Source organism: Rutilus rutilus, assembly GCF_951802725.1.
Source record: "Rutilus rutilus genome assembly, chromosome: 20".
Lineage (NCBI taxonomy): Eukaryota > Metazoa > Chordata > Actinopteri > Cypriniformes > Leuciscidae > Rutilus > Rutilus rutilus.
In genome coordinates, this window is record NC_140225.1 from 32,927,197 (window position 1) to 32,941,045 (window position 13,849).

At 40.2% G+C, this 13,849-nt stretch overlaps 1 protein-coding gene across 1 annotated transcript in view; it reads right to left on the bottom strand.

Annotated features, from left to right (window-relative positions):
- Positions 1-13,849, bottom strand: part of hcrtr2 (hypocretin (orexin) receptor 2) — a gene marked incomplete at its 5' end in the record, with an annotated part of 48,417 nt that overhangs the window by 11,361 nt on the left and 23,207 nt on the right. The window contains 2 exons of the mRNA XM_084391268.1: positions 5,087-5,330; positions 7,609-7,787. Coding sequence (XP_084247394.1) covers positions 5,087-5,330; positions 7,609-7,787 — 423 coding nt within the window. The remainder of the gene's footprint in view (positions 1-5,086; positions 5,331-7,608; positions 7,788-13,849) is intronic.

Sequence of the window (13,849 nt, forward strand, 5' to 3'; positions counted from 1 at the left end):
GGATTTATCACTGTGATGTTTGGCAGCCCTAGGGAGAATGATATAAAGTGGCAAGAAATGACAACCAGACACTTTAGCAAATCCGACTGAATTGATTGTGACTGGCATGTTCTCTGAGCGCAGTGATTTGCTCAAACACCTGTGGCTGAACCCAAGCCCATGGCCTGCTGCACGACTTCACAAAGGGCCAAAAATAGCTTTGGTTGTTATTCTGTCAGCTTCACGACAGATGTAATTCTGTACGGCCTGCGGAGAGCTGTTCCAAAAAAGTGACGGAGCATCAAAATATTCGAGAATTATTGAGAAGACTCTCTTTTAAGATACTTTTAAGATTTAATGTTGGCGAGATGTTTACTTCTGAGATCCACTTTTGATTTCACTTTAATCTCATATTTATAGTGCTATGGAATATACAATGAGCTGAAATCAAAATTGGAATCTTTGATCTGAAAAAATGTTTATTTTAAAATGGTGTATGCAATGATGTTAACTTTGATTTATATGTATATATATATATTGATCAACGTTATGTAATATATTAAGCACAGCAAGAAGCCTCAGGGCATGCATTATAATACTTTCATAAAACTTAACTTAAAAGTGAAATACGCGTGTCATTTCTCCATGTTTTAATATAAAAGTTGAAGAATGTGACACTTGTGAGAACGCGATGCATGCACAATTTTCTTTACCATATTTGTTTGAAATGTGGTATTGTGTAGATGTAAATAAAAGCCTAAATTAAATAATCACATAAAGCAATCATATCTATTCACAATACTTGGATTAATCCATGCATTTAATATGGATTTAGGAAATTTTGGTTACCTGCTGTTTCAATGGAGGGACAGAAACCTCTCAGGTTTCATTAAAAATATACTATTTATATAATAGTATAAATGTAAATGTCTATTTACACCAATTGAAATTGAAGGTCCTTTGGTTTTTACACTGACTCCGCCCACCACTGTCTGATTGAGCCAATCAAAATCCACTGATAACAGATGCAGTGGTGTGGACAGTAAGGTGGATGGCGTTAGCTATTGGTGCAACCGATCCGAGTTCAAATCCGCCTTTTACCAAACTCATTCTTCTCCTTCTTCCCATCGCATATCAGCTCAGAAAGGGATTTATTTTACAAAAGAATTATAAATTCAAATATCCTTAAAAGTATCTTAATTTGTCTTTTGAAGATTAACCAAAGTCCTATGGGTTTAGAAAAACATGAGGGCACAACCTAATGCTTTTTGACTTTCTCAGTGTGTGTAAACCTACTTAGGGTTCAGAGTATTTATTTTTACCAGCATTCATTTCACACATGTCTAGTACAATTATGTGGTTTTGTTTCATTAATACAGTGTATACCTTTTTCTTGATTTACTCCAAAAGAATGGAAGTGAAATGTGACAACATGCCCCATAGCTGGGATTCATTGTAACATAACCATATGACAGATTAAAATGTTTTCTGATCTAATCAAACAAGTATACAAGACAAACTATTTTACTATATAAAACAAAATATGTTCTCAATAAAACACAATTATTAACTTTTTTCATATAAAATAATGGCATTTTTTGAAAACAAACACCGCAAAACACGATAATAATGAATAATTTCGGAACATTGACTCTCAGACTTTTTCTCATGGTTTCTTAATAGAATTCATTAAGTATAGAATAGAATATCGTAGTTCTAATAGGGGCTCATTGTAACACAGTGTGACAACATGCCCCGCCTGCACAACTGGGGTTTAAACCCGGCTAGTAAAAGTAAAATAAATGTACTTTTGCTATGATTAAATAAATGTTCAGTGATATCTCCCAAAGATTTCAGATTTTTGGCGAATTTTTTTTTTCTCTATATAGTGTTGAAATGGCAACTAGTAAATACACTAAGTTTCATCTAACTGGCATGTGTAGAAGTATTTAAAACAAGTGTGTTACAACTAACCCCATGTTAGGTTGTGCCCTGCTCACCCCTATATGATGTAATTTATCTCTTTACCTAACCCACTGCGCAATGTGACGTCGTAGTGACGTCATTTTCATGTAATTTTTGGACGTCCAAATTTGGTCCATTGAAGGGGTTGTTTTGTAACGCCAGGCGACGTCTTTTTTCGACGTCTTCCGCACGTCATTTTTCGACGTCCATCCACAAAAGTTTGTTTACAATAAATCGCGCTCAGTGCTCTCAAACAAAACTGCGGCTTCTTACACACACACACACACACACACACACACACACACACACACACACACACACACACACACACACACACACACACACACACACACACACACACACACACACACACACACACACCTTGCTTTACCTGGGACTCGAACTCGTGATCATCTGCTCCACGTGCCAACGCTCTACTGTTTGAGCTACAGAGAGAGTGATGTAATTTATGATTATTGCGTTTAGGCTAAAAATAGGTTCGGCGCTTGGATCACGAGCATCTTGTAGTACATTTAAAATATTTTAAATATAATATTTTAAATATTTTAAAAATATATTACATTTTAAATATAGCGATTTGGAAACGTGGATGGAGCAGTGAATAGGTTCATTACACAGCAAAATGACACGACAAACTCGCGTTTTGGAAAAGAGCTCTTCATTTGTAAATTAAAAAAATTATAATAATCATGTAAATTTCCTGCACCTGTCATAGACGTCCAAAAAATTACCCAGTTCAGGTCCAATGTTGAACGTAAATATGACGTCCAAGTTGGGTCATGGTTGGACGTCCAAATAGTGGACCTAGTTTGGACGTCGAAAAAAATCACCCAGTTCAAAGGTCCAATGTTGAACGTCAATATGACGTCCAAGTTGGGTCATGGTTGGACGTCCAAATAGTGGACCTAGTTTGGACGTCGAAAAAAATCACCCAGTTCAAAGGTCCAATGTTGAACGTCAATATGACGTCCAAGTTGGGTCATGGTTGGACGTCCAAATAGTGGACCTAGTTTGGACGTCGAAAAAAATTACCCAGTTCAAAGGTCCAATGTTGAACGTCAATATGACGTCCAAGTTGGGTCATGGTTGGACGTCCAAATAGTGGACCTAGTTTGGACGTCGAAAAAAATCACCCAGTTCAAAGGTCCAATGTTGAACGTCAATATGACGTCCAAGTTGGGTCATGGTTGGACGTCCAAATAGTGGACCTAGTTTGGACGTCGAAAAAAATCACCCAGTTCAAAGGTCCAATGTTGAACGTCAATATGACGTCCAAGTTGGGTCATGGTTGGACGTCCAAATAGTGGACCTAGTTTGGACGTCGAAAAAAATTACCCAGTTCAAAGGTCCAATGTTGAACGTCTATATGACGTCCAAGTTGGGTCATGGTTGGACGTCCAAATAGTGGACCTAGTTTGGACGTCGAAAAAAATTACCCAGTTCAAAGGTCCAATGTTGAACGTCTATATGACGTCCAAGTTGGGTCATGGTTGGACGTCCAAATAGTGGACCTAGTTTGGACGTCGAATAGATGTCCAGAATTGGTCATGGACCGACGGACCCAATATAGACATGATCTGCACGTCTATCCGACGTCCAATGTTTAGTGGGAATTTGTTCTATTCCCCAATTTAAATTGGCATATATTTGTTTAGTAACCTGCATTTAGACCTCATTTGTTTTGTTGTGTGACAGCAAATCTTGCAATGAAATCCTGACCTGGTGATGTGAAATTCTATTTGTTCTATATTGATTTAATGTGATTTTCTCATTCAACAAATTGCCTGGCACCAGGGAGATTAGTGTTTGACCCAGTCCTCATCCGCTGGGCCCTCACCTCCTCACACGGGCTGCTTTCACTGCTGGATCTCTGACTCATCGGGGCCATTGTGAGACTCATCGGGGAGGACGGCCCACGTCTCTCATCAGGGGGCCGCGCTCTGCCTTTCATGTCTTCTCATCTCTCAAAGTGTCTTTTTGCTCAGCAAGGGAACGATCAATGCAGACAGATTTAATCTTTGTAAGGGAATACGCCACGCAGCACTGTAAACGTTTGAATCCAGTTTGAGTCTGATTAACGTTGACTCCAACAACACGCAGTACGGAACATTTGGGAAACTGGGAGAAAAAGGGGGGAAATGTGCCTTTGGGCTTCCGCTTTTGACAAATTTCCATTTAAAAAACTGAAAGGAGAATATACTGAAACATTACTGATAAATCCCACTAACAACTGCCAGTATGAGGAGTTCATTATTCACAACAGTATGTTGAGCTGAAACGTAAAAGAGGATGTGATATAATCACAAATTCTATGAATACAAAGAATAACTAATGATTAGACACAAAGGGGGGTTCGGCTGGACTGTTACCTGGAATTACTGAACAAATCATGCTGTATTGTACACAGCATATTTTTTATATTCAAAACTTTATTCTGATAATATTACTACTTTATTCACATAAAAGGCCATAAAAAGGATTATTCTCAAAAGAAGTATGACTAAATCCATGTCATTCAGTCTCTGAAGCATGTGTGAAATCACGGCAATTCTATTGGCCAACGGCAGTCACAAGACGTGAAATGGTGCGCCATTATGACTATAAAATGGTGCCGCATTAGACATCATTAGCTTGTTTGTCTTCAGGAAGCGTTATTTGTGAAATTGTTTGCATTGTTTTTTGTCAAAATAAGAAATAAAAATGGGATGGTGAGCAAACAATTCAGCAAGTGTGCGTCTCCATTTGTGCAGTTTGTTTAGAAGCTGAGAATGCACAGTCAGCTCTCGAGGGGAGCAGGAGGTTCATAGAAAAAGTAAATTAGATGAATTACACCATTTTCTGCTTAAAGACCTGGATAAGGGCAAGGGAATTGGGCCCGAGGCGGTGAAAGAACTGTCATGTCAAAAAATGCCTCAAATTCCAGAGGGTTAATTGAACACTGTTGTGACGAGAACACAATTTTAGCCATAAAACAGCCATTTACTATGTTCTTGAGGTTGCAGTCAATACTCGATTAAGCCTTACTACCTCTCTGTGCTCCCATAGCAACAATAAATGGCCTGTTTAAAATGATTTATAGCCCTAGTGAGAGGAGACGGTGAAGTAGCAGAAGATCTCGTACCTGCCCAGTGTTCATCACATACGGTGAACAGACTGGTTTTGTTGGTCAGCTCTGGCAGAAGACTGCTGCACTCCATGACTATAGCTTGAGGAATCATGATCACGCAGGAGACCAGCCAGATCAGAACGATACTCTTGCGGGCTCTTTTGGCAGTGCTCTTGAACTTCAGCGGGTGGCAGATAGCGTACCAGCGATCCTGGGCAATGCAGCTCAGAGTCAGGACCGAGACCGACACAGAGATCGTCTAGAAAGCAATAGACAGGAGATGGAGACCCACAAACCACAGTGTGAAGCAAGAATTATGACCAGACAAAGAACGGTTACACATTATTTGAAGGTGTCCTTGTTACATTATAATTATACATTTAAGTACTGAGTAATATAATTATGTAAGAAAGTAATTCCTGCTATTCTGTACACTGTCATATGCTAATTGTTATATTAGATGAAATATCAATCTCACAATTTAATAGCTTTATTGGTAACACTTACATGTTACATATGTTACATGTACTTACCATAGTAATAACAATAAATCATGCATAATTGCATGCAACTAACCTTCAACCAAACCCTAATCCTACCCTAACCCTATAGTAAGGACATGTAGTTGCTAAATATTACTTAAATATGTAGTTGTACTGTAACAATGACACCTTAAAATAAAGTGTAACCGTTTTATTTTATCAAAATACCATGATTAAGTGAACTTAGGGATGAATTTTAAATAATTTAAAAACTTGCAGACTTTGCAGATTTGCTATGTCCAATAACTTGTGAAGTGAAAAACGAATCATTAGAAATCATTTCTTTATTTGTTCCCTTTCTCTAATTGAAATGTTTAAAATAAAACATGCTTTCTAAGAAATTTTAGTTTGTATAGGTTTTAACTATATCCTCAATATCAATTTCCATACTGTGGAAGGTACTGTGGCTCTGGTTTACCTAAAACGAGGAAACGTATTAATATAACGTGGTCACATTTGAACTAAAACGAGGGAACAAATTAATAAATAGCGTGAACAATTTCTACTGTGGAACAAGCATGACCCAACGAATGTTGTTTTTGCCCCAAAATGTAGCTGTGAAATAATTAGTTGACATAGAGAATTTAAGTTGATATTTCAATAATTGAATGACGCATTTGCATGTTCGTAGTATTATCGGTTAGTGGTCGCAAGTAAATAAATAAAATATTTAATCTTCACTAATATTACAGTTACTACTAATATTAGCAAGTATTTTATTTTGTTTTTGTAGCTGGACTTTACGGAATCAAACCTCTTTATAATTGAGAGGAAGTTTTAAGAACCCAATCAAAGTAAATCATAATAATAAATATTATTAATAATAATTAAAACAGGGAACAAGTTACAGAGCTCCCCCTTTAAGGAGTGGACACCAGACACTCCCAATAAAAACAAGAAGAGAAAAAACAATGAATGCATGCATGTATTGCACTGATGTAGATGAAGCATTCCAGATTGGATCAGATTGAAACTCACTGATATCCACTTTCAGTCAATATAAATGTGGATTGTATTGTAGAAATTCCATTTCTAAAAGAGCAGTACCCTGTTTAAAAAACAACAGGACGATGACATGATTATCGCTCGATTTTCAATGCGTGTGTTCTGTGCAAATTGTTCAATTTCCAACAGATATGCTTTTTGAAGTGCTCCACACTGCATATGTCTGAATGCATCTGCATTGCAACTATTTTGATGTTCTGGCTTTACTCTAAATGTCAGCTTGAAGAAGTTTGAGCTTAAGTGTCTGGGATGCATTTGAATCAATCCTACATTATACTGGCATCAATCAAACATGACTCTATTTGAGGGTCAAAAGGCATGAATGTGATTGGAAACAGCTTATGTTATTCAGGCATATGCCAACACTTGAAGGAGCTGCAGCCATGGCTCACAGCTGCTTCTTCAGTCTTGATAACTTCAAAACTCTCATTAATATTCAGTTATCCAACAAGGGAAGATTACTATGCCCATCAGGGATATAGAAGAAACAACAGTACTTGTAGCTTTCAAACTGTGAAGGGTATGTCAGCTGAAATATTACAGATGATCCATTAGGTCCTTCCAAGACAGAAGGTTGAGTAATTGTGTTCCTTAAAAATTACCAGAAGAGCATGTTGTCATTCAGGAACTCCATCAGTTCCATCAAATGGTGTTGGACAAGCATGTAATTTATGGCAGTGCATCTCAATCTCAAAAAAGCAAAAAAAAAAAAATTTTTAAATAAACCCTTTCAAAGAGCTTAAGCTGTTTACGTGATTTATTGACGGCGAAGCAAAGCAATAACTTACAAAAAGTGCAAGCAGCCTTGAGCAGTAGAATCTGTGTTAGTTCTACTGATGCGTCAGAAGTTGCAGATGTGCAAGATCAAACATATCATAATTCACAAATGTATCAAAACATTTGAAACTGTATTTAGATGCATAATGGCTTCCTATGAAAATATAGTGGCAAATTAATTGATAAAAGTCCTTACATTATCCGTTTCCTTACCTGTAAGTAAGGTAGTATCTTGCACAGGGTCTGTCCCAAGAACCAGGTTTCTGTAATGTCCACCACAAGACTTGCAGGAAGACATGTGATTGTGACTAGGATGTCTGCGAAGGACAGGTTCACGATAAAGTAGTTGGTCACAGTGCGCATGTGATGGTTTTTCCAAACTGCAAAACAAACTGAAATGAAAGATGCCATGAGGAATACAGTGTTTTCAAGAAAGTGTGGCTGTAAAAATTGTTGCATGAAATGCAGAATCCCAGCCAACAAGCAGTGCTGCAAAGATTACTTACAAACTGTAATCAGTTACTGATTCCAAATTACATGGCGAAAATTTTAATTAGTGATATAATCCATTACATTACACATTTAAGGTAATATAATCTGACTACTTTTAGATTACTTTTAGATTACTTTTGACCTAACTCGTTTATCACATTGATTTGAATAGGATAACCTTGTGCCATATTGATATAAAAATACAAAGAGAAAGAAAATTGTAACGACTGATATGTCCCTTTTACATTGTTTTGCGCATGTATGAATTCAAACGCTATTGAAGGAATGACTCAGAATGGCACACTGTAGTAAACCAAGATCACATACTGTACATAGCATGTGTGAAATCTATGAACTGCGATTTAAATGTTCATTTACATTACATTTGTCTAACTCTGTAACATATCAGTATTATAAGAATCTTTAAAGTCTCTACTCTTAACACCCAATCCATTTTCATTTGCAAAACACCCTGCTAGAAGACAAAGGATCGTAAAGTTTCCCTTCAAAGGAACAACTCCTTATTGGCTCACTCTTCTCCCGAGGATGAGACATCTCCATGCTTTAAAAGATCCCTGATCACAAGATCAGGCCCTTCCCCTACTTCCCCTATGCTGATTCTGAGAAATTGAACATGAGCTAGAAGTCTTCCAAGGACCCTTATGTTTCTGTCAGGCTGCGGCCTTGTCTTTCCATTCATCAAAGACCTTCTGACTCAAACTGGTTCTCTTTCATCAAGAGCACTTCAGCAAAGATCAACTGGAGCCTCAACAGATTGCATCACGACACTTTTATTCAAATGGGCGAGACATGCAAGGATCAAACTAAGGCTATGTTCAGACTGTCAGTCCAAATCAGATTTTTGTGCATATCTGATCAAAATCTGATCAGAATTAACTAATGTGAACAGCAAACGATCACATGAATGCGATTTTTTTCAAATCTGTTTCAAGCTACATCAATATGTGGTTTGAAATCCTATTCAAATCGTATTTCTGGAAATCGTCTCAGGTTACCCCTGAGAAGGGAACGAGACGCTGTGTCGATGACAACACTTTGGGGAATCCCTTCAGCGTCAGCGCTCCTGATGTCACATGTGCAATTTAGTCCAATCTTGATTGTTGCAACGTCATCCCGTGACGCGTGCCGGCGGAATGCAGAAGCTATGAAGGAGCCGTATCACAGCTGTTGTCAGCTTCTGATTGGCTGAAGCAAGCCGCTCCCAGGTGTGCAGGAAGCATGGCAAAGGGACGCAGTGTCTCGTTCCCTTCTCAGGGGACCATGGTTACATGGGTAACCTGAGACGTTCCCTTTCAAAGGAACTTGCGCTGTGTTGATGAAGCCTCAGCTGTGCCAAGGCATCCAGTCACAGAGGAGCTGGATAAGTGAGGGAAAACCAGAGTGGACAATGCAAGTTCTCTTGTGACGCAAACAGATCCACGTCCGCCTGGCCGAACTACCTTCAAATGAACTGCACCATCCCAGAGTGTAGTCTCCATTCCCTGGGCCTCAGCCCCTGCCTCGACAGGATGTCTGCTCCCACATTTAGATGCCCTGGGATATAGATTGCTCTCAGCGAGAGAATCCTCCCTTGGGTCCATAAGATGATCTGATGCGCCAGTCTGCACAAAGGGCACAATCTCATGGTTATACATGATGATTTATATACCACCAACGTATTGTCTATTCTCACCAGAACATGATGAACTCTGAGGTCTGGGAGAAAGTGCCTTAAGGCTAGCAGTACAGCTCACATCTCTGTTGTTATGATTGTCATGTTGTCATTGTCATGTTCCTTCCACAGACCCTGGGTCGAGCGGCCCTCCATCACTGGTGTATTTTAAAGAGCAGCTTCGGTGTCCTGAATCAGATTCCCGGCAGGAACTAACTGAATACATTTTTCTACAGGCCTCTGTATGGAGAACGAACTCCCCACGACCGCTAGCTTGACGAGTGGAAGTCGAGGATTTTGTCGGGGGTATTGTGTCGGGATTGTTTCGAGGATTGTAGTCGGGGTAATTTGCTCCGGCCTAGGAAGGGGCACCCTCAGAGGCCTGATCTGAGCATCAGGATATCTTTACAGAAACCCGTTTTGTCAGAATAACGATCCTCAAATCCGTTTTCTGACTTGCGGGTTTCGGTTGAGAGTGTTGCCTCGAGCCCTGAGATCGTTGTGGAGGGGCTCGATTAGCAACACTCTCTCTCTGCGTCTGCCTGTATGAGGAGCCAGATGTAAATGGCTGGGGCTGCCCCTTGGCTGCCATGGACTGGCCAATAGCATGGGCCGTCTCCTTGGTAGCGCGGAGAAACAAATCGGTGGCTCTTATCAGCTCTTTAATATCTTCAGCATCAATCTTTTCCCCCTTGTTTAAATCTCCCAGCAGGTCGGCTTGGTAGGCTTGTAAAATAGCCATGGTGTGAAGGCAAGCACCTGCCTGACCTGCTGCCATGTACGCCTTGCCCACCAAAGAAGATGTTATGCGGCATGGTTTGGAGGGCAATGCCGGGGCTTTTAATGAGGACGCAGTGTCTGGTGATAAATAAGCTGCCAATGTTTCCTCTATCTTGGGCATAACACCATAACTGTTCTGTTTCTGCCGCACTATTGAAGCATAATGGTGAACAGTGGGACTAGAAAGCCTGGCTGAATATGGTTTATTCCAGGATCTCAATACCTCAGTATGGAAATCTTGGAAAAACGGAAAGCCCTGACGTGGAGGTCGTGGTGCAGACTGCAGGAAGCACTCATCTAGCTTACTTTTTGACTGCGCTTCCTGCGATCCCTACGAGTGAAGCCGCCGGGTTGCCTCGGCAATCGCGGGATCCGCACCATGTGGGGCACAGAGCTGGCCGCTTTGATCGCCAGCCAGGAGCGAAGCGTTCAAAGAGGCAAACGCTCGCAATGCTCACACTCAACCCCCTCGAGGGCTGAGCGAGCATGCTCTGCTCCCAAACAACTAACACAAAGATTATATGGATCCCCATCTGGAATATAGCGAGGACAGGGATGAACACACTTTCTGTATTTATGTTGTTCATTTGCCATTTATACTGACAACAGCTGTGATGCCAGCTCCTTTATAGCTTCCGCATTCCACCGGCACGCGTCACAGGATGACGTTGCACCAATCAAGATTGGACGAAGTTGCACATGTGACTTCAGGAGCGCTGATGCAGAAGGAATTCCCCAAAGTTTAGTCATCGACGCAGCGTCTCGTTCCCTTCTCAGGGAACCATTTCAGTCTGACCACTCTGATCGGATTTTGTGTGGTTTATGTCACTTTCTCATGCCCCGTAGAATGTAAATGTCAGACGTTGTTATAAGAAACACGCTGAAAGTTGCTGCTGAAACAATGCTGTGCTGTTGCAAAGTGCCGGACGAGCAGAAAATGACAATATAACGGAGACATGTTTTGAAACCGGCGGAGACAACAGCACGGAAAAAAGCTGTGCATAACAGCCTCCTCCGATTCTGCCACTGCGTCAGAAGATGCATAGTCCAGCGCGGCGGCTACATATTTCCATGTTGTAAAATTTAAATGAGACAACATCTCTATTGCAAACCCGTCCATGTTGCGGTTGTTGTTGTTTTTGGGTATTCTTACCAACATAGTCAGTGCCATAGAAATCATTCAGTGTCCAGTGTGGACATAAATCATTTTAGATCAGATTCCAATCGGATACACAAATAATCGGATTTGGACTGACAGTGTGAACGCAGCCTTAGTCTCATCAGTTGATGCAACCCCATTTCCAGAAAAGTTTTGTAAAATGCAATAAAATCAAGAATCTGTGATTAGTTAAGTCCCTTTAAACTTTATTTAACTGACAAAAGTACAAAGAAAATATTTTCAATCACTGACTAACTTATGTGTATTTTGTAAATATAAACAAATTTAGATTTTAATGCCTGCAAAACACTTCAAACCAGTTGGAAAAGAGGCATGTTTATCACAGTGTCACATCACCTTAAACTTACACTTTTTAATAGTTTGGGTATTTAGGATACTAACTGATGAAATTTTGCAAGTGGATTTTTGCCATACATTTTCAGTAGGAGACAGATCTGGACTCAAGGCGGGCAGTCTGTGTGGAGACACTGTGTGGAGTGTCTATAAAACAACTCAGTTGCAGCACATGCAGAATGAGGCCTGTCATTGGCATCTTGCTTCCCAGGAAAGTTGTCATCTTGATGCTATTAAATGTCTCTGTACAATCCCAATATACTCCTCCACGTTAGTGGTGTCTTCACACACACATGCAAGTCACCCATCCCATGACAGATGTCAGATGCCACAGCACACATTTCCACTGTATTTTAGAGCATCGGAGATGCGCTGGTGCCCAGAGAACTCAATGGCATCTCGACATAGAACTGATGTATTGCTTTCTCCTTTTGCGTAACAGTCTTAAGTTTAATTTATTGATGCAGTGGCAGACTGTGTTAAGTGACAACGGTTTTCCGAAATAATCCCGAGCCCATGTGGAAATATTTAACACAGAACCATAATGGTTCCTCATGATGTGCCATCTGAGGGATTGAAGGTCATGCACCTTGAGAAATGTGATTTTTGAATAGTTTAACAATTCTTTCATGACATTTGGTACAAAGTCATCTTTGCTTACAAAGACTGAGCTACTCCTTTTATACACCAAACACCATACCCTAAGCTATTACTAGTTCACCTGATAATTGTGGACTGTTTCAAAACAGTTTAACTTGGATATTCTGTAATCTTTTCACTTTTATTTAGCCTCTTCCCCAACTAATCAAAATTTTATTATATTTACAAATGCAATTCAATTTGCCCAGTGAAAACATTGGAAGTTTTTCTCTGTACTTTTGTCAGTTAAAAGGTATAATATGTAAGATTTTGGGATTAAAATATCCAAAAACCTCTAGAAAAATATTATATATTTTGTTGGTGTACTTACATTTTCCCAAATGTTTCTAAGAATGTTTAAATCCAGAGAAATAAGCAGTTTAACCAGGACACAGATCATGTCCGAGCATTGCCTATCAATGACATCATACCCACGTTGCCCTCAATTTCCGTTTTATTTTGTAGAAACCATGGAAACACCAAAGATGCTTTAATATATTATGCGTTTTATTAGACAGGTGAGCAACTGTTTGGATACATTCATCGACAGAATAACTAATCATTGTTATATAGCTCAACACAGTTAATCTTATTGTTTAAATCTCGTTTTCTTTACCGCGAGTACCATGTTTTACCATGCTTAATATCGATCTAGCTCTCTGCAGTGTGAAACGTGTGAAAATGTGAAGTGCCTCATAGTAGCCACATAGTAGCGAACACACAGAATAGCATTATAACAACTTTCAACACACTCAAATGTATCTAATATGATAAAACTGCACTGCATTTCCATACATACGCTTGACTGGAAGAAGCAGAAGCGGCGTCTCCAGGTGTAATAAACGTCTCTGATCGGACATCTTCGGGGGTCTTCCCGGTGGTAAGAACACCATTCAACGAATAGGTTCAACTTCAGAGCATAGAGGCGCCTCGTTGAGGTTGACCTCTCAGGAGTGCATGACCACGTCGGCACGTTGTTCGTCTCCCCTTTTTAAAGGCTCGAGCCGCTCAGCGCGCCGTGTGCCGTCGAGCGCCGGTTGACAGCGGGGGTTGTCACGGCAACCCAGCGCGCGTCATTCGGCGCTCAAGATGCGTGGTCAAGATCAAGACTCGCGTGCCTCTATGAGGTGAGTCCCTTTGCTTGTTTTCCGATCTAGTTTCTCTTCTGGTGCTCCAGTGGAGGGCTACTTTGGCAAATAACATTGGTGATCTGAGGGTTACAGTGAGCACGAACCACTCACTCCTCTAGCGCATCACAAACATGCTGAGACTGTGTTTGTGGGTGGTTTGTGCTCTCTACATGAGAGCATGACCACGTCGGCACGTTGTTCGTCTTGCCTGAGGGCTTGAACGCTCAG